This window comes from Schistocerca piceifrons, chromosome 3, assembly GCF_021461385.2.
Source record: "Schistocerca piceifrons isolate TAMUIC-IGC-003096 chromosome 3, iqSchPice1.1, whole genome shotgun sequence".
Lineage (NCBI taxonomy): Eukaryota > Metazoa > Arthropoda > Insecta > Orthoptera > Acrididae > Schistocerca > Schistocerca piceifrons.
In genome coordinates this window covers 94,348,873-94,370,447 of record NC_060140.1, presented here as the reverse complement: position 1 = coordinate 94,370,447, position 21,575 = coordinate 94,348,873, and the positions used below count along the sequence as shown (strand labels likewise).

The window sequence follows — 21,575 nt, the reverse complement described above, 5'->3', positions numbered from 1 at the left end:
AAATAATCTAAGGGAGTGTTTCCCGTTGGTTGAATTAGCCGTCCCTCATTTTTTATAAACGGGCAATTTACCATTCCAACTGGCTCGCATTCCCATGCAACACTTGTATCAGCTGCGTTACCACTTGCTACCGCTCCTTCTGCCCTTTCCCTGTCGCTTGGATTCAAGCCATTTCTACAGTCTCATCTAAAGCAAACTCGGCTCCGTCAGACTCTACATTGGTTCCCCACCTGTCCTCCCCACTGGCCAATTCTGTTTCCGAATCGCTTTCTTCTAATATTCGTAATAATTCCGCATCCGTTAGTTTTTGTACGTTTATTGTGTCCCGTATTTTACGTTTCTTAGGTTCTGAAGGGCCCGCCGTGTCACGATTGTTTTCCATTTTCAGTCCCACAACAGAGAAAAACTGAGGGAAAAACGCGAACCGCACCAGTAAAAATTGAAAACAATACGTTCTTAGAGTGCCTGGGCAATAGACCACACCGAATGGCTGTGCCGACTAAACCGTGGTGCCTCACAACAGCTGAGTCTCCCTCCGCGCAGGCGCGTCCACGGCATGTGCACCAGTGTCGGCCGGGCGCGCTGGTGCGCCGATGGCAGCGAACGTGTTAAAATGCAAGTGGAAGAACAAGAAAAAAGACAAAAAGGAGCTCTGTTTTCTATCGTTACAATGTTCAAGTTACCTGACTGTGGTGCTCCTGGCAGCATAAATCTACACTACTAAAACTATTAAAATAAACAAGAAAACAAACACTAGCACTGGTGACTTTTAGACATGGCTGAATGGCGATACTAATAATTAGTACTATAAAATGAGAAGCGCAAGCTTCTACGTGAACACTGAACTCAATGGCATAGCACGCAAAGCTACAATGAAAGGTCTGTAACTGCCAATAAATGATTTAACTTAGGAGAGAGTAATAAATTTTTGGGTACTCTTCCTGTTTTCATATATGCGCTTAACAAAAATTATTGCTATGGAAATTCTCTCATGCAAGGCACTTATAATTTACTTTTGCTTTACTCTTACATTTTTCAGCATTTTATGTGCTATTCTGCAGTTTTTTGTTAACAGTCGGTTGTTAATTTATTTTTATGCCTGAAAATTTTGTCAGTGAATAACATTTTAAAAACTGTCAGGGGGAAACATTAAGATGGTCTAAATTATAAGTATCTTGCTGAGTGAGGTATGTTCATACTTACTAAAACACTTTCCATAGCGTAAAGCATTTATGAATTATGTGGTAAAGAAGTGAAATAATTATGAAAGTTAGCAGGATGTGTGTGCACGTGCATGCAAATTTGCATGTTTATACACTGACTAATATGCCTTTCTCTGATGAAAAATAAAAACAAAACCTACGGAGTGGTTTGGAGAACAGACAAAGGTCACATGCAAAAATATTTTTTTTCTTGGAATTTTGTATTAGGTTCTCTCTCAAATCGCTGTTTCCACTCTTAATTTATATTTCACACATCAAGAAAATGTGCGGTGGCAGAAGAAATGCACGTACACTGATGTACAAAAAATGTGACTATATTAATAGTTATCAGAAGGTATATTTGTTTTGTTGCTACTCTTTGCAAAACTAAAAATTCATTTAATCCTGAATACATCATTAATGGCAATCTTGACCCATCTTTTATAGCAAAAGTTTTAAGAGCTAAATCAAGATGACAGCTACAGGAAAAAACATTTACAAAATGTATTCCGAGCTGCTTCAATGCAGATAGAGCACTTTCAATTAATTTATGTATCATCTCAATTTAACATAACGTACTAGTTGCTTATATTCGTGACCACCAGGTGGTGGTTTAGGAGAAGCAGCAGCTGCTTTGCGATGTCCAAGCTCACTCTTTGCTGGCCATGTTGGAAACATAGCAGGGTCAATAGGTAAAGGTGCCTCCTTAAAGTAATCATGGTTTAAGGCTGCTTCGGCGGTGATGCGTTGTGCTGGGTCATATGTTAAAAACCTGTAACACAACCATTGTGTTATTAATATATCAGTGTTTCAAATATTTAAACACTCAATTATAAGATAAACTGTATGGCTATAAACTCCATTCCACTTTGTGAATAAGCTGTACAGCAAGGAATTACATTATCAGTTCATTGATATTTGCATTTTAATACTGGCTTGAAGTAGAGAAGCATATGGAAGTTGACACTAACAATAAGACAGAGAATAAATTAGCTTAAAATGGTAGCTAAAACAGAAATAATTAAAGTACAATGATACACAATCAAGTGAGAAACAAGAAACATGGCTTCTGGATGCACTGAATGAGGACAAGAGGCATCAGGTGAAAAGCTTTAACTGGAAGCATCAAGTACATTTACATAGAAAAGAAATACACTGAATGTAAAGAGCAGTGAGACAGATACATCACCAATGCATGAAGATTACAGGGAAGGAGATGTTTTTGTAATTTAATATAAATTTAAGTAGTTAACGAGTTAACCTATGGTATCAGTGTGCAGTCTGGTAACTAGAAACTATATATTTTCATTCATCTGAGGTTCTGGGCAAAATTATGGATGTTAAATAGCTGCAACACACAGTTATATGTCATCAGCGAACTGCAGGTCACAAGGATATCTTCAAACAAACTACCCAAATTCATATCAGGTTGTGCACAGCAACTTATACCCATATTACTGCACAAACTAGGCAAAGCCACAAAAATAATCAAATGACAAGAGATTAAGTGATGGATGTTATAGTTCTAATCAAAATCAATAGCAACACTTTGCCACTCAGTTCATAAGCTACCACTTCACAGTGCAGTACTCTGATAAACAGTGCCCACTCAAAACATCTAAGCATGCTATGCTGAGACTGTGTGGACAAGGAAAAAAATTTCCTTGATTTTTCTTGGTAAAAAATAAACTTTCTCCTGTGTGAAAATACACATTTTCCATGTTAAGTAACCATATACTATTCCTCGAAACTGTAAAACTTATCAATCCTTTGAATGGTTATGGTTTTATACACCGGCATAGAATTTCCCGGCACTTTAGGAAACGAAATTCAGGGGAAAAACACATTTTGGAAATATGTCTGATGTGCAGCAACATGTACACCATATTTTCACATTACGAAAGTATCAATTCGAATTCCACCGAACACCGCATGTTACTTTCCGAAGCATTGAAATCGAGATTGCGATGCGCTTTTGTAAACCAGTCATAGCTCATGTCACGTGATCTCGCCAGCCGACGACAGCGGATATTCAGAGCACAGGACACGTGATGTAGTCAGCCAATAGGAACATCACTATTAAGAGCGTGAACACAAATAGGAAACGTTAATGGTTTAAATTAACATACACAGTGTTGCTACAAGAAATGAAAAGCTTCCATATATTAGTCTTGAGGATTAATAAGCTGCAAGAGAAGCTGAGCTTTCACATATAATGTTGATCTTTTTAGCGCGTACTACATTTTAAGAGACATTACACAAATGTGCCAGTAAAATTTTTAACAACATAAATGTCTGAGCTTCTGGACTCGAAATTATTTTAAATGGTCATCCTCAAAGAGTTGTTTTTTAAATGAGAGTAAAATGCTCTGTGATTTAAGAAATGCATCGTACCTTCTCGCACATAGATCATCTTGCGTAAAAAGAAATTTACTTTGAAAGTAATGCTTTTCAAACAATCATTCACAATATTTTCTCGCGACCTGTTGGAAATTGGTTCGTTTTAGCAGTTGCCAGAGAGCGACAGAAAACAGGCGTCACTGCGCTTGCGCAGCTACGATGATGCAGGAAGCCCGATTGTTCGTGTGTGTAAAACATTAAAAGATCTTACATTATGTCATAAAGGAAACAAGACTTAAGAGAATACTCCAAGAGCATCCGAATTTTGTGAACCATACTGAAATGCATAATTCGGCTTAAAGTGCACATTTGCGTGTCCAGATTTGGATGTAAATTTTTTTGGAGTACCAGTACTGTATTATCTCATATTTAGTTCTTTATTATGACATAATGCCAAACGTGCTAGAAGATGTAAACGTGCACTTGAAATTCAGCAACAATTAAAGCCAGCCAATAATGTGGAATTAAACACTTAATTTCAAATAAATTGACTGGCTCAGCGGGAAAGATTAATAAAAGCCACATTTCTTTAGCAAACCGACAAAAATAACTTCATTTTTCTGCAATGCGATTAATGCTTGACTGTCAGAAATGCAGAAATAAAATAGTCTGAAACTAATAACAAATAGTAGCCTTCCGTAATTATGTGAATGTATTTTATTTCACTTGATAGTTACCAGTCACAGAAATACATTTTGTTTTCATTTGACGTGAGAGTAGTAAACGAAGAGAAAATGGCAAAATCACTAAACGTAAACACGGGTCACGTGGAGAATACCAACCTCTCCACAACAACTTTGACTGCTCTGCGTGTTTGCCCCACATCTACGATATTTGCGTACCCCGCCCAAAGTGTTTGAGATAGAATGCCAAAAGTTTAAAAAATCGACTTTTCAAAAAATGTTCAAATTGCAGCGCACATCTTTCTGAACAGTCCGATACATAAAACACACATGTTTGAGGAAATGTAAGACTTGATAGTTGGTCTTTAGTGTGTCAAAGTGCAGTGCCACGCCTCTTCACACAACATTTTTCTATTGCACATTACTGTATTTCGCTCTGTCGAATTCAAATGTGTAATATTTTGTAATGGATGTCAAAAAGAACATTTGAGTGAATAAACAATAATACAAACAAATTACTTAAAGAAAAAAAAATCTTTACTATCAGTGACAATTTAATAATAGATCTAATGACTAATAAAATGAATATAAATAGAACATTTGGAGTTAATGAACACAGATATATGACACCTGACTTGTCCGGTCCACTTGAAGGAAGGAAGATTGGTGTTAATGCCCCATTGACAATGAGGTCACTATAGATAGAACACAAACTACTGTCAAAAAAGTATGGATAAAGAAATGAGCATGTCCATTCAAAAGAACCACCTAACACTTGCCTTAAACAGTTTAGGAAAATTGCAGAAAACCAAAGTAAACTTGAAAAGTGTATCAACAGCGAAAATGACTGAAAAATCTGTAACATTTATAAGATGTATTTGCTTGGATGGGACAAAACAAAGCAATTCATTAAAAAATTTGAAATAGCATGATGAAATTAATGAAGGTTGGTACACTGGACTAATCACTGTCAAACAAAGGGCTACATAATGCTTGTATTTGTGAATGCAGTACACATTATTTCTTGCATCTTGCAGTTTAATAGAGACTGTTGCTACATGGAAAGAAAGAAAACACTGAAAATTTCTAGCATTCACTGCATAAGTTACTTGATTTAAGTTTTATAAATTTATTGAATGATGACCCTTTGTTGTCAAATACCAAAAAATCCGATTTCAACAAACTGTTTCACATCTAACAATCACTTTAGTAGGTCCAAGTAGGAAAAGAACACACCTGGCATCTAATAATGATAAATAATGTCAACACTAGTGCCATCTAGTTTAGTATTAACCAGACAATGATGACAAAAACTTGCAAATAAGAACGCACCTGTTCATAAGGTCCATACCAACATCAGTAATCATAGCACCAAACCTGTTGCGCAACTGATTTACAGGATATTCAGCAAATGTCATCTTCTGAACAGCAGGAAGCTTACTGTAACCAGGCCAAATTTTCTCATTTGGAGTGCCCAGATCCTAGAAAGGAATAATAATAATGTTACTATCAGAATATTAATTTTATTAAGAGAGTCTGAAACAATCAGTTAGAGATACTTGCGATCGACAATAGTTCACTATAAATTTATTTGTCTAGATAGGATCACAACGAAGCTGTTAGGTAAGCAGTTTCAGCTGCTGAACAATCATCTCCAGATCTCTGAAAAGAGGAGGGAAATCACATACGTGAAGGCTCAAGATGTAACAAATATGATAGCTCTAATACAACTGGTACCATACACCACTTAGTGAGGTAATCAGAGTGCACAGCAATCAACTGATTGTCAAGGAACCAAAATATAATCAATGCATTACCACCCACAATAGACAGCCACCACAAGACTGACCACTAACAGTTTTGAAACTCTACAGGAGAAAATATTGTCGGTGTTAAAAATACAAGGTCTGCTCAAAAAAGACCAAGAATTTAGCCCATAAAATATTTCTGCACTTACCTTTTACTTATTGTGCATTGTCTGCTTCCAAATACTCTCCTCCATAATAGATAGACTGCTCCTGATGCCATTTCCACTTCTGGATCACGCAAAGCATTATCTATGAATTTTCTTTTATGTTGTCTACAATTGCAAATCTTTGTCCTTTCAACAGAGTTTTCAACTTTGGAAATAAAAAAAAAAAGGTCTGCAGGGGCCAGGTCTGGAGAATACAGAGAATGAGGCAGCACAGTGATTTCATTTTTGGTGCAATAGTCACGCACCAACAGGGATGAATGTGGGATGCATTATCATGATGTAAGAACCATGAATTTTCTCGCAACATTTCAGGCTGTTTCCTTCTCACATTTTCTCACAGGTGTCTAAACACGCCCTGATAGTACTATCGATGAACAGTTTGGCCGTGTGGTAGTGAATACATGACGACCTAATCCCTCATAGTCAAATAAAACTATCAGCATGGTTTTGACATTTGACCTGGCCTGACGAGCTTCTTTTGGTCTTGGAGAACCTTTCCCAACCCACTGTGAAGGCTAAACCTTGGTCTCATAACCATAACCATAGATCCACGTCTCATCACCAGTTATTATTCTCCTAAGGAACACCTCACCTCATTCTCATTTGCGTGATCCAAGAGCTCTTCACGGATTACGAGGCAAAGGTCTTTCTGGTCTTGGCTCATGAGCCATAGGACAAATCTGGCAGCAACACGGTGCATTCCAAGATGCTTTGTACGGATTTCATGACACAATTCAACTGAAATGTTACGTTCTTCTGCGATATCTCAGCCAGTCAGTCTTCACTTGGCATCAGCGTCGTCGGTAGATGTTGAAGGGCATCCTGAATGAGGATTATCTTCAACTTCCATTCGCCTTTTTTAAGCTGTGTGAACCATTTGTAACATCAAGTACAGCTTTAGCACTCATCACTGTAGGCTTCCTGAATCATTTGGTGTGTCTCCGTAAAGGTTTTCTTGAGTTTCGTGCGAAATTTAATGTAGACGCATTTCTCCTCTAACACTGCCACCTTGAAATTCGCAAATTGTGCAATACAATGTTCTACTCAAAATAGCACTGAACAATAACCAACAAACATAAAACATGAAACTTCCGGCAATTATACATTAAACACAGGCTTGTGCAGGGATGCCAGCGGCATTTCGTTCCAAAACACCATCGGCGTGAAATTACGAATGTTCCGAAATGTTTTGAACAGACCTCGTAAAACGTACAGAAAAATATTAATATCATTATAAACAATGGCAAGTCCAAAATGGAATAACAAAACACGGAAAGGACAGATTGCTACTGACTATGTAGAGGAGGCATTGAGTCACAGGCACAAGCAATGAAAAGACTCTTAGAAATATTTGAGCTTTCGGACCCTTCCTCAGAAGTAAAACACACACACACACACACACACACACACACACACGGCTACTGCCTCGCCTGACTGAAACTGCATCTGATGTGAGCAATGTGTTGGGTGAGTGGTGGTGGGGAGGGGGGGGGGGGGGGGGGAGATTTAGGAATAGAGGAGAGGAAAGAACTTATAAGTGCACTGGTGGGACAGGAACCGTGTGTTGTGTAATGGGAGCAAGGAAGCAGATAGGCAGGTGGAGGACAGGGAGCAGCAGAAGTTGAGGTTGAAGAGGTTACAGGAACACAGAAGCTGTAGGGAGAGTTCCCAGCTATGCAATTCAGAAAAGCTGGTATTGGTTGGAAGAATCCGCAGCATAGTGTTGGCAGCTAAGTTGGTAGATCACATGGCTGCTTTCATACATACCCCTGCCTTTGGTGGGGTAGGAGATGCCAGTGATAGGACTGGAGTAGGTGGTGGTACCAAGATTTATGGGGCAAGTCTTGCATCTGGGTCCATTGCAGGGATATGAAGCAAGGGGTTGTGAGCAGAGTTGAATTAGGGACGTACAAGGATATTGTGTAGGTGGGCTCGGTGGCAGTTACCACTGTGGGAGGATAGTTGGTAGGATATTTCTATTACAGGGCAGGATAGGAGATAGTCAAAATCTCGGCACCGAATGTGACTCAATGACTCCAGTCCTGGGCGAGAAGTGCTCCATTTTGGCTGGACTGTGAGTATGTGGGCGATGATAAATGGCTGGTGAGACAAGGCATCCCTGCAATAGATGCAGACTGAAGACCTGTCACGTACATCTTACCACTACCACTTTGTCGAGAAACAGCTTCCGTGCCTTGTCTTCAGCCTTTGATCACCTCTTACTTTTGCTGAACACTAGGGCCCAGCACACTGGTATTTCAATAGTGTTCTCAGTCCCGTATGCTGTCTACAACATATTCTTTGGTTTTACACATCATCTGGTTTATTTTATTAGCCAATAACAGACTGATTGTCCAATAAAGTCACTTAATAAGCTTTTAGTGATCACATTTAGGGAGCTGATTGTATAACAAAGGGCAGTTATATGATCCCCCCAGGCTCTTTTTTTTTTCTATATAGCTGAAAATCATTTACCTATAAGAGCATGGGTGCAATACATCTTCATGCTGAACCAGTTTCTGAATGGTAAACAAGAATGCTTCTTGCTTGAAAATCAATTATATCCCAAAATACATTCGTTTTATATTCTGAAATAGATAGCAGCAATTTCCACATTTCTCACCAAGTACATTAGAGTAAAATTAAAAAACGTAATCACCTTGAATATCCTGTTTAACTGATCTACTTCAGTCTTCCCTGGAAAAAGTGCTTCCATTGACAAGAATTCACCAAATATACAGCCCACTGACCACATATCGACAGGCGTTGAGTATTCCTATACAAATCAAAAACAGAATTCTTTGTTTCAGGTGTTTTATAACAGTAAATACTGCACATCGAACAACAACAACAAGAAGTAATTTACAGACTAAAAACATCTAATTGCAATGAATTACTGTTATTTCTTTTTCAGGATAACAGAAAGTAGTGAGGATAGACTGCTACTCACCACATCAAAGAGGTGTTGAGTGACAGAGGCACATTTAAAAGTAGAAAGCCATGTGTGTGTGTGTGTGTGTGTCCATTTTTCTACATCTGATGAAGTTTGAACTACTTTTAAATGTGCCAGTCCGCTTCTCAACATCTCCTGTGTGGGGTGAAAAGCAATCTGTTTTAAAAGATATTGTTACACTGTAATGGCAATGAAGTCAAAATCTGAAAGCAGGGCTATCAATGAAGTACAACACATAGCACTAAAAGAACATTTATTGTTAGGAACCAGAACATTTAGCATCTATTTTTGAACAAAATTTACATCTTTCATTTTTCTCTCTTCTTTTATGATTGGAATGGAAATGAAGTCTCATGCTTCTTGACAGAGTGTAGGGGAACAATGCAGGAGACCCGCGCCGCCTTACTAGGCAACGTCTTAATGGAGGTGGTTTGCCATTGCCTTCCTCCGACCGAAATGGGGATGAATGATGATGATGAAGAGGACACAACAACACCCCACTAGGATTCGAACCGGGGACCCCATGCTTGGGAAGCAAGAACATTACCGCGAGACCACGAGCAGTGGACTCTTTTTATGATTAGACACACAAATGTAAAAGGTCATCATTGTTATGTGAGTGAAGACAAATCCTTAGTGCTTTGAACTTTCTTTTTAAAAAAAAGGATGCTGATTGTGAACTTTTTGAATGGAACATTTGCTACTGTGAAAACTTCGAAAGCTTTTTTTTCTGAAATGGCCTTTTGTTTTCTTCATTTGGCTATAATTAAAAAACCTGCAGAACATTAATTTCAATCTTTTGTGGGAATTAATAGCTGTGCGGTCCATGCTTGAGAATGCTGCTGTGGATAGAACTGACAAGCCACTTAGCTTGTAAGTAGAACCAAAAGAAACGCTGTTTAATTTTTAGGGGAAGAATTCCAGCGTGATCGAAATAGGTGACAATATTGTTTCCCAATTGCTATAGTGCACCATATACTACGTAGTGGTGGACTGCAAAAGTAGTTTTGACCACCAGAGGGGAGAGGATTAGTGCAGGGAAACAAGCCCCATTTCCTTCTCACAGGGCAGCAACCTACACTAGGGCTGTTGATACAATATCAATATACACATTTTTTCCCAAAAAAATACTGATATATATTGGTGACATTTCTTTTCCCAATATATTGATATCAAAATAGCAATATCGAATGTCTTTTTTTTTTTTTTTTTTTTTTTTTTTTTTTTTTTTTTTTTTTTTTTTTTTTTTTTTTTTTTTTAAAAAATTGTAGTAGAACATAATTTTACTTTCACTGTGTGAAGGAGTCTTACTTTGTGAGCTTTCATCATGTCCAAGCGATTTCTTTGTCTGTGTGAAACACACAGAAGAAGTCCGCTTGCACTGGGCAGTGGCAGTGTGAATTAAATAACAAGATTTTGAATGTGTAAAAATAGCACAACTAGTGTTCTATTTCTTCACACACAACTAGTGTTCTATTTCTTCAAAACTAGTTTCCGTAAATGATGAACAAAAATATAAATAATAAGATGGGTCTTTGCAGTGGACAGTGACGTGTGAGAGGAAATGCTGACTTAATGAGCGCTACTAACAGAAACTGCAACATTTAACTTCACCACGTAATTTTGACACTACAACTAGGTCACTAAGTTTGCAAAAATGAAAAAAAAAAAAACAGGAAGTCAACGTGAAGTGTTCCGGACAAATCTGATAGTGATGAAAGCGAATGATGGATCCATCTATACCTTTTATTGTGCCACTTACATGCAGTTACACGTGTTAGCAAAGTGGTGATCACCAAGTGTGAACAAGCATTATTTTTCTTTCAATTCTTGCTCTAAGGGGGATACGCGAAGGATGCTAGCTTGTTGATGTACAGAATATCTAATAATAAATCAATACCAAAATATACAGCTCTATAACCGTCATTTTATTTACAATGTGCAGCCAATATTTTTATAGGGCAGTACATCGATATTTTTCTGTTGATGTATTGAGACCCAATAATGATATTTTCTTAAATATTGATATACCAGATTCCCAATATTTTTAAAAATATCAACAGTCCTAGCCTACAGCTATTCTCTGTGATAACAGAACTGATACACTGACAAGGGGATCGCTGATCCCTTCTGGTGTTGGGAGGGTCATAATCGAAATCCGTGATTTACCAGGTTTAATTGCTTCACTCATTTGAAAATCAGAAAAGAAAACAATGGGCAACAAAGTACTGGGAAAAGCTACCATGCAGTTGAATGTTGAGGTTGGTAGATTATTGTTAACCCTTGGGTAGTTGTGCCTCTTTTTGTTCCTTTATTGCTTGCATGGTGTACTGTGTACACCATTCTCCTGAGATGCAGTTTAGAGCCTAAAATTATGCAGTAGCAGTTGGTTTCTTTGTTCTTTTTTCTTCTTTTTTTTTTTACATGCAGATTAGTTTGATTTAAGTAGGGGTTCAGCAATTAAACATAATAAAAAGCAATAAATGTAAATCAACAATCATCATCAATTTTTTTAAAATTAATTGGATGGGTAAAAAACCTACTCATCAAGCAGTGGCAGGAGAAAACTCATATAAATGTATAGAAATGTCAAGCTTTTGGAGCCAGTGGCTCCTCTTGGCAGAAGGGGTGAATGGAAAGCACTGGTAAGCTTCAGAAAATCGGGACAGTTCAGGAAAGTCACCTAGAACCCCTGGCCAGGGGAAGCTTCCTGGATGGGATGAGAAGGAAAGAGTCTTACAGTATGGAGATAAGAAGTATATACTTAGAGGAGGATCACTATTCAATGGAAGAGCAGAGATAAAATTAATGTATATCTGTTCCCTAACTACTGTGGTGGTTATGTTACCTTCTATTGATTGTACATAGAATCATTGCTGAAGTGGTGTTACTCACATAATCCATGCAAGAACAAGAAAGTCTTGTTTACTTTATAAGTTGATTATATATAAAAACAAAGATGAGGTGACTTACCGAACAAAAGCGCTGGCAGGTCGATAGACACACAAACAAACACACACACAAAATTCAAGCTTTCGCAACAAACTGTTGCCTCATCAGGAAAGAGGGAAGGAGAGGGGAAGACGAAAGGAAGTGGGTTTTAAGGGAGAGGGTAAGGAGTCATTCCAATCCCGGGAGCGGAAAGACTTACCTTAGGGGGAAAAAAGGACATATTTAAATATGTCTGCTTGTGTCTGTATGTGTGGATGGATATGTGCGTGTGTGCGAGTGTATACCTGTCCTTTTTTCCCCCTAAGGTAAGTCTTTCCGCTCCCGGGATTGGAATGACTCCTTACCCTCTCCCTTAAAACCCACTTCCTTTCGTCTTCCCCTCTCCTTCCCTCTTTCCTGATGAGGCAACAGTTTGTTGCGAAAGCTTGAATTTTGTGTGTATGTTTGTTTGTGTGTCTATCGACCTGCCAGCGCTTTTGTTCGGTAAGTCACCTCATCTTTGTTTTTATATATAATTTTTCCCACGTGGAATGTTTCCTTCCATTATATTTATAAGTTGATTATTGAGATTTACACTTTTTCATTATTGAAATCATTACCTGAGGTGAAGTTCGCCTTATTATTTATGGGTTCTTAAATGGAAATACAAAAGTTTATGTTTTACATAACCTAAGAAATGTTATTAGGTGCACATTTGTTTTCATCTGCTGCAGCAGAAAATTTAGAGTTAAATGTATTTGCTGGTTCAGCAACAAAGCATAAGCTTAAAATTGAACAATTCTCTTGCAGACACTATGGGGTTGCTGCACATTAAACCCAATCTTCACTTCATTAGAATTGAACATTAAATGGAAACTGAAGATTTATTTTAGGGATGTGTAAGTCACCCTTTACGTGGGCTTGCAGCACTTATAGGAAGAGAAATAGCAAGAGATTTACCTTGAAAGGAATAAGGTTAACCAATAACAAGATACTAATTTCATTTTGGTAAAAGTGGGCAAAATGACCTTAGATAATGAACATCTTAATTCTTATTGAATGCTACTAATACTTATTGAAAGAACTGATATAGAAATATGATCAGACATGTTTTTATTGTACGAAACGAAAAAAGAGTTTGGTCTTACAAGACCTTAAGTTTAGTAGTAACAACAATTTAACAGAAAGTTAAAGATAATAAAATGCATGTAATTAGTTAAGTAAGTTGTATTACGCAACTTCTTTCATCTTGGCAGGGGGGATCTGTCGTGTGACATGTTGTTCATGCAGAGTAACATTACATTTCTGCCTCTCAAGCCTATGAAAGATGGTTGTATAAAAACACTGTTTATATAGAATTTAAGTGGAAAACATCCCGCTGTGCACACTCTGATTTGATTCATGTGCAGATTGATGGGAGAAGTGTGAGCAAAGCACGATGGGGACTGAGTGTCCCCATCTCAGTGGCAGCATCATGGCTTGGCGGTGTTTTGGAAGGCACAGCACGAGAAGCACTGCTGGCAATGATAACACCCAAAAACAGTTGAAAGAAGCTTAAGAGAATAATATCATTCCATTCGATTATGTTCTGGAGATGATGTTCTGCTCTACAAATTCACAAGAGATTTGCACACCCACTGTGGTAAATGCTAAAATACACTGAAAATTAAATGTATGTGAGTTATTGAAAGACGTTTACTTCATTCAGTAACTCAAATAGTTTGAAGCTCTCTTCCAGCCCTTGACCCTCTGCAGAAGATGACAAAGTCACACGGCACGAATTGGTGGCTCTGCATAGCATGTCCACTACATCAAGGAATTTGAAGTGAAGCGAGTGCACAAGAAAATAATTAAGGTAATATTATCACTGATAGCAGCAAGGTGACAGATCGTTTGAAAGGTAACACATCATCTTTGTTCAGTTCAGCTACAAAACAGCGATGTTACATTCCAAAACCATAATCAGGATGATGAGTATGTGCAGCTCCCTTAGACCATTAACATAACCGCTAATACACAGCTGACTCCTAAGGTCTACATGTTTTCAATTATTTCAAAGGACTGTCTGACCTTGTGAAGGTCACAATAAATTCAGTTAATTGCATGAGCTATGCTCATGTCAGTTTGGCTTTTCTATAATGTTTGCACTCTGAACAAAGATCAACATTATATAACACTTTTTCACCAAGTCAAATAACACGTCAAATATACCAATGTTACAGTGCTGTGCGCATGTGAATACAGATGGTCAGCAATGCACAGTGGAAGGGAGATGCATGTCACATGATGCTCTAGCCAATAGCATCACTCTTTGGTGTCTGTCTGCAGCATGTGCTTTAGGTTGTGCACAGAAAATTTAGCTTTGATTTTCGTGTTAATTTAGTTATGGTGAGGGTATTTAGCCACTGTAATGTTAATTATGGGTGGCATAAAACAAACATGACATGTTTTTCATTAAAGTGAGAGTCATAGTTTTCCAAGTGAGTAAATTTTTCTAGGTATTGTAAGAAGCAGAAACAGTGGCCTGATGTGGTGCGCATCACAGCTTTGCCAGTTGGCAGTGCACACAAATGGCTGGAACATGCGGCATGAGACAGCAAGCATACTAGTCATGCCGCAAAGTCATTTCCATCCTTCTCTGTGAGGAATGCAGCTGCCTTCTTACATGTACACCACTATAAGAGCTCAAGATTTTTATGCTGAGAATGTGGTTCCTACTCAATCCACAGCAAGGAATCTGATTAGTGTTTGTACTGTCCAAAAACTAGTATGGTGTTTCTGTATCATTTGTTGAGAGATAACACTTAACATTTTCCACTTACTATGCCAGAACAGATGATTTTACTAATAAAGGAATAGGGAAATATTTTCACAATAATAATAATAATAATAATAATAATAATAATGTGATAACTGCTGTGCTATAACACCACTCCTTTTCAAACTATAAAGGAAGCTGCACAAGCAAATAAACACTTCTGATGGTGTTCCATCAAAGGAGTCATAATTTGTGCTTCACCCAATAAACTATTTAATAAAAGACCACAAACCATTCACCCGATTTGCAATTGTTAGAGGAGGAGGAGGAGGAGGAGGAGATTAGTGTTTAACGTCCAGTCCACAACGAGGTCATTAGAGATGGAGCACAAGCCTGATTAGGGAAGGAAATCGGCCATGCCCTTTCACGGGAACCATCCTGGCATTTGCCTGAAGCGGTTTAGGGAAATCAGGGAAAACCTAAATAAAGACGGCCGGACAAGGGTTTGAACCATCGTCCTCCCGAATGTGAGTCCAGTGTGCTAACCACTGCGCCACCTTGTTCGGTGAAAATGCCAAACAGCTACAATGAGGAGATGGTATTTCAGTCTTTGTGAAGAGCCTAAATCATAAGTACGTGATTGTGATTGCCTCTCAAGGAATCAATTTCTCCTCCTCCTCCCTGGCCTTATACCATATCTTGGATTTGGCTACGTTAGTGGTAGAGGATGGCTGGAGACCATTCCTACAGACAGTTTGAAGTAGATATACAAGCCATGACTGATGCAAACAATGAGATTTTGGAAAATAATTTTTTTCTCCGATGAGCTAACATTTCATGCTCCAGAAAACTGAACCATGATAACTTTTGTACATGGAAACCAAAGAATCCTCATGTTACACACAAAATAAAGAGAAATAGGAAAGGCCAATGTGTGGTGCAAACTTGTGCACAATCGGATCATTGGTCCATTCTTTTTTAGCGAGTCTCCAGGGAATGATGAGGGTTTAACAATACTGGTGTTTAGTCGTGTTTGAACAATAAGAATTGCCTTATTCGTTAATTGACATTTGCATCTCAGTATTTACAGTTCTAACAATGCTTGTTAGAAATGACTGCTTGTTGGTCTAGGTTTGTGAACATTTTTGTTTTCTGTTAATACAGAAGTCATGCCTAGTACCTTATCTGTGGGGAGTTAGTTCTGAAACTTCAACTTGATTCTCTTGTAAAGAAGCGCTAATAACTACATTGTGTGTTTGTAGTTAGGGACCAGGACAAGAAATGTCTTTGTACATGTCAACCAATCCAAATTAAGTCATAGTCTTCTACCTAAATGATATATGGTCAATAAACATATAAATCCTATACCATGTTCAGTTTACTTTGCAAGCATTCTGTTTCCCCTCGCTACACTCGATATTTCTCTTTCAGTTCTTACATACTACTGTGTCATCCTTTCTTCTGGTGTATTGGGAATACATTTTTGTGTTTCTGTATGCCCACATGTAGTTCATAATTATCATGAGAGCAGTCTACAACATTTGTGATACGTGTAAGTCATTACACAGCACAGATGTACTAACCTTTGTACACAGAAGTAGTTCTGGTGCTCGATACCAAAGTGTTACAACTACTGGAGTATACGGTTTCAGCGGAGAACCATATTCACGAGCCAAGCCAAAATCGCCAACCTTCAGTATCCCCTTATGGCTCAGTAGTAGATTAGATGTCTTGAGATCACGGTGCAATATCCAGTTGTCATGTAAATGGGCTACTGCACGCAAAAGTTGCTGCATAAGACACTTCACTTCACCTGAAACAGTGTTTAAAATCAACTACACATATCTTCAAAAAAATACAGTACAGTTCAAGTATTTCAGTGTGAAAAGCTAAATCATGAGTACACTGACCAGAAAAAATGACTAAAATGTCACTGGTCTAATTTGGTTGAAAGTACATTATAATGTATATGATTTAAGTGGGGTGAGAGAGAGATAATGATGAATTTTTAATGTAGTAATTTGGTTGAAAGGAAAACAGGATGTGGTAACAGGTGGTCTCAATATGCAAATGAGAAATAGAAAATATCCCAGTTCCCATAACAGTAGAACAATCAGCCTCAAACTATATTTTTTTGGAATTTGCACAGTTTATTATAAGTAATAGAGATGGCATACATTGTTATTTCTTCACAATACACGGAGTATCAAAGTATTTCTGCAGAAACTATTAGGGTACTTATTGTATCAAAAGAATTAGCATTCCACATAAAAGAAATAAACAAAAACAACATACAGAATGAATTAGGTGAATAAATGATAGGGATAAAATAAATGAAGACCTAACAGTGTCAGCCAAAGATGGTCAAAAAATTTCAAACAGCAACGCCATTAATATTTCATAGCTAATGAAAATCCGTCTTGGTCTGTCTCAGATTTCCATTAGCCACAACATACTCTTTACAAAACAAACATAACTATCATAATTGTGAACAATTACCTGGAATAAACACCTGCTTCTTTTGTTTCATGGTCTCCATTAGTGACTTCAAATCATGTTCCACGTAGTCCATAACAATAAAAATTTTATCCATGTTACTGCCCACAACTATTTCACGTACAGTCACTATGTTTGGATGCTGGGCCTAAAAATAAAACAATTAATATTAACCAGGAATATTAATGAAAATTAGCTTTTTTAAATGTCACTGCTTGAAACTAATGAAGGAAATTAGGATTTTTGTTGTACCAAGAATTTGGAATTAAATTTTTGGCACTGTGTGTTAATGTATACTGAGGGTGTTTAAAAACAGATTGAACAGGTGAATTGCAAATGAAAACCACAGGCTACAGCAAAGCTCAGTGAAACTACCATACTTGTCAAAAGATAGTACATTGACAGAATATGCCAAATTTGAGCATAAACGAGATGCACACAATTACAAAAGAAAGTGTTAAACTACACGACAGGAATTATATTTGTTTAAACAATCATCAAACCTATGTCACTGACCTGCAGTTAATGAAACTAATTTCTTTTTCTGTACTTCTTTATCCATCTCCTTTTTTTTTTGCTCAATCTTTATTATCTGTGCTATCTCTGAGCAGTTATTACTTTCTTTCTGTTATTTCTTCTACTTTTCTTCCAGTTTCCCCTTTCCAAAGCCCCACTAGTAACTGACTCTGGCTTCACTGAACTCTTTTTGTCATCTTTCCTAACTTCTGTGTAACTGCAACCTCTCTCCCTTTAGCAGCACTGTTCACTAAGGCCTTGCAAGTGTGACTGAATACAATGTCATGCATTCTTATCCCAAACACCAATAACAATCTAGTGTGTTGACTAACAATTCAATTTTTACAGTCTATCTTGACTTTTCCTGTGTGTCAGCCTCACAAGTCAAGTCTTATAGTTTGCTTTGTATTTGTTTGCTTTTCACTCTTTCCCTTTAAGGACTTTGAAATAATTTCACAATTTATCTTCAACATAGTACCTTTACACTTAAAGACACAAGAATGCTCAAAACACTAAGTACAATCTAAAAAGGCAAATTTATGCCAGAAAGTTCCTTGACCTTAAACAGTGTTCTTACTCTAGGACACATTTTATCAAAAGGACTGATTTAGTTCTAGTGGACAAGCAATTTACTACTGTAATTACTTGCTTTTCTTTGGAAACTATACAATTGGCTAATAATATTCACTCTTATTGCACTGAGGTAAGGTCTAAGTTATCTTAATGCACAATATTGATTGCATTAACTAACCTTCAGAAGTGTATTAATTTCTCTTAGTGACGTAATTGGAAAACCTTCTTTCTCTTTCTCCATCTTTAATCTTTTCAGTGCTACCACTTCACTGGTTCGTTTATCACGAGCACGATACACTACACCATACGTCCCTTCTTCAATCCTACAAGAAAACATTAATGTAAGATTCATTTATGCAAACAGTACAAATAAAAACAATTGAAAGTTTTCCATTCTGGGCATACTATAGACAGAACTTAAGAATTTTTGTCACCACAATTATGTCATTTGTCAATGTATTAGGTGTTTCCCACAATGACATGGCCAAATCTGCACTGCGACTACTACAGCATTTATATTCACATTTAAATCTTATGACATGTGGTGATTTATCAGGCAGTCCACATTACAGCGGTTGTCGTCCTCGATTGAAGCTTCAGAGACAGACTATCCTACATCCAGTTGTACATGAATCTGCTTATGAACACTCTATTCATAAAACATATAGTAACTATTACTGGTAAAAATAACATTTTAAAGAAAGAGTAACTATAGACAAGTTTACTAATGTTCAATATACATACTGCTTAAGTTGAAAGGGAAACAGGTTTTCTTTTATTTACGTGACGGTAACATGTAGAACTGTGCATTTATGTTTTTTTTGTCATTTACATGGAATCACTAAAGCTTGCGACTACGCAGTGGAATAAAAATTTATGGAGTTTTTGTATCATTGACAGTGACTTTTGGTGGCTATCAACTCATGATAATTTGTTTTCTGTTTTCAACATGGTTACATCAATTCTGCAACAAATTAAATGTAACCTGATGAGTCATTCTGAAATAAATATAATACCATTTATAATCTAAACAAATTAATGCATGAACTTCTAATCCAATTATCTTTCTAAATTTGTGTCACAGAGATGTCAACTTAAATTTCTCAAAAAGTTAACCTTCCCTTACTGTTTCTGATATGAGGCCAAACATTTTCCATTTGAATGAATCCATTTCCCTTGCTTTCATCATCTTCCATTACAGATAACAATCTTAATTTTTCTGTTGAACCAGTAGTTTATTTCCAGCATGCCACTTTCCCCCTGCAATTGTGGTCACATTTGTCTCTGCAGATGACATATGTCTTGAAATGTGGGGTCATCATTCACATATCAGTAAGCCACTGATATCAGTAGTTTTCCATTGTGATAGGACTTACACTGGCTGGAAAGTGGGGATATTACATTTTTATTTTGTTTTTAATAATTCCAACTATTGCTGAGAGACGAAAATAGCAATCTGTTGGTGATCTGTTGGTTGCCTCCAAATCATGGAAACAGCTAAAATGTTACATGATCCTTTTACTCAACCAGTTAGTAGTGCTACGTGTCAAACAGCATATGTGAGAAGAAGATTAAACTTTCATGTAAGAGTTGAATATCCATAGCTATAAAAAGGAATTTGTGCTACTTACACAAATACAAGTGCATTGATGGATGTGTTCCTTCATCAGAGTGATTGCATAGTTCCTTAAGAAAGAGCAGTGCATCATTTTGTGAAAGAAAGAAATCCTATTTTTTTCAGAATATGGAACTTAATGTGAAAGTGTCAAGCATTGTAGTACCTTCACTATATGCCCCAACCCTCTTTTCATTAGACAAAATGATGAGAAAAATTTGTGGAAAATAAAAATAAAATTATGCAGCTGAGCACATATTTCAAAAAAGTTCAATTTTTTTCTATGTTTTATCATACCAACCTATTTAAACACTGAAACTCTTCCACGTTACGACATCCTTGGATGGCAGGGAGGTATGGGGGCAATTCTTCTTTCAATGCATTCTCGGCCTTCGGCGAATCACTGATGAATGGTATGCCATTCTCATCTGTTTTTGTAGGTTTTTTCTCATTTACTCCAACAGCTGCTGCAGGAGGACTTTCTCTCTCAGGACTATCCCGCTCCCTCTTTACAGATCCAGGACTACCTTCATATTCTTCATTTTCAGTGTGATGTCCACGTGAGTCATCAGTATCAGCAGCTGCTGGTAACAAAAATAATCCTGAATCAAATTCTGAATCAATACAATCACTGTAACAAACAGAGGGTCTGACAGTTTATCCAGTGACTTAAATTTGAACAATACAAGTTGTGGCATATGGGAAAAACCCATACAAATATGAATTTAATCCCCAAATTTAAACAACAATGACTTAAGTGTCAAATTTCAAATTAGCAATAAGTGGCACAGACGTGTACAAATTCTCCCTCCAGCTTGCCTGCTCCTATCTCCACCGCAACCATTAAAGCACCTCAACCTGTCACAACGGAGACATGAGTACATCTGTATTGAAGCATTGAAGCACAACTGGCCAACATGGGTTCCTGTAAGTCTGGTAAGCTTCACTGACCCATTCAGCCAGCTGCGACTGACAACAGGTTGTGCTATAAAGTCCAATGTGCCTAGTCGGGTATATGTTTGCGTAGGTAGTTTCACTGCAGCTCTTTTATCATAACGGCGGAAGCATCAAAATGAAGAAACTAAACTTAAGGGACATTGAGAAGAAATCAAGATTTCAGGAATATATACCAGTCATGAAACAGAATGCATGCGTTTAAGAAGTTACTTAACACGTATCCAGGAACCTCGAATATGTTATGACATGTTTGTGAATTTGTCCAGTAATTCCTCATTACATAAATACTTTGAAAGAGGAAAAAGACTTAGTGGTTGACAAGAGTGAGGAAATGTGTGCTAAGGATTTGATGTCATTTAGCAGCATATAGGCTTTCTAAATTTAGGGCAAACGTTGACTGAAACAGGAACAATATGGCACAGTGGATATTAAAAACCAAGTTCTGGTGGTGTGTAACATAGTGTGAAGAAAGCTTAGTATGAAAAAAAAGTTTCTTCTTTCAGACACATACATTCTGATTAACATAGTATGAAAAATGAGCTTCATGATATCTTCAATTCATTTGGGGAATGAGAC

General features: G+C 37.3%; 1 protein-coding gene across 6 annotated transcripts in view; it reads right to left on the bottom strand.

Moving 5' to 3' along the window:
- Positions 1–21,575, bottom strand: part of LOC124788017 (cyclin-dependent kinase 11B) — a 105,027-nt gene that overhangs the window by 15,933 nt on the left and 67,519 nt on the right. For 5 of the 6 annotated variants that reach the window (XR_007016047.1, XM_047255069.1, XM_047255071.1 and 2 more), the window contains 7 exons: positions 20,344–20,626; positions 18,606–18,750; positions 17,342–17,486; positions 16,426–16,655; positions 8,860–8,976; positions 5,558–5,706; positions 1,782–1,974 (listed from right to left, as the gene is read on the bottom strand). Coding sequence is in view for 5 of the 6 variants with exons in the window: in XM_047255069.1 (XP_047111025.1) it covers positions 1,782–1,974; positions 5,558–5,706; positions 8,860–8,976; positions 16,426–16,655; positions 17,342–17,486; positions 18,606–18,750; positions 20,344–20,626 (1,262 nt within the window). In the remaining variant the exon portion in view is untranslated. The remainder of the gene's footprint in view (positions 1–1,781; positions 1,975–5,557; positions 5,707–8,859; positions 8,977–16,425; positions 16,656–17,341; positions 17,487–18,605; positions 18,751–20,343; positions 20,627–21,575) is intronic. The other variant, XM_047255070.1, reaches the window with a different exon arrangement.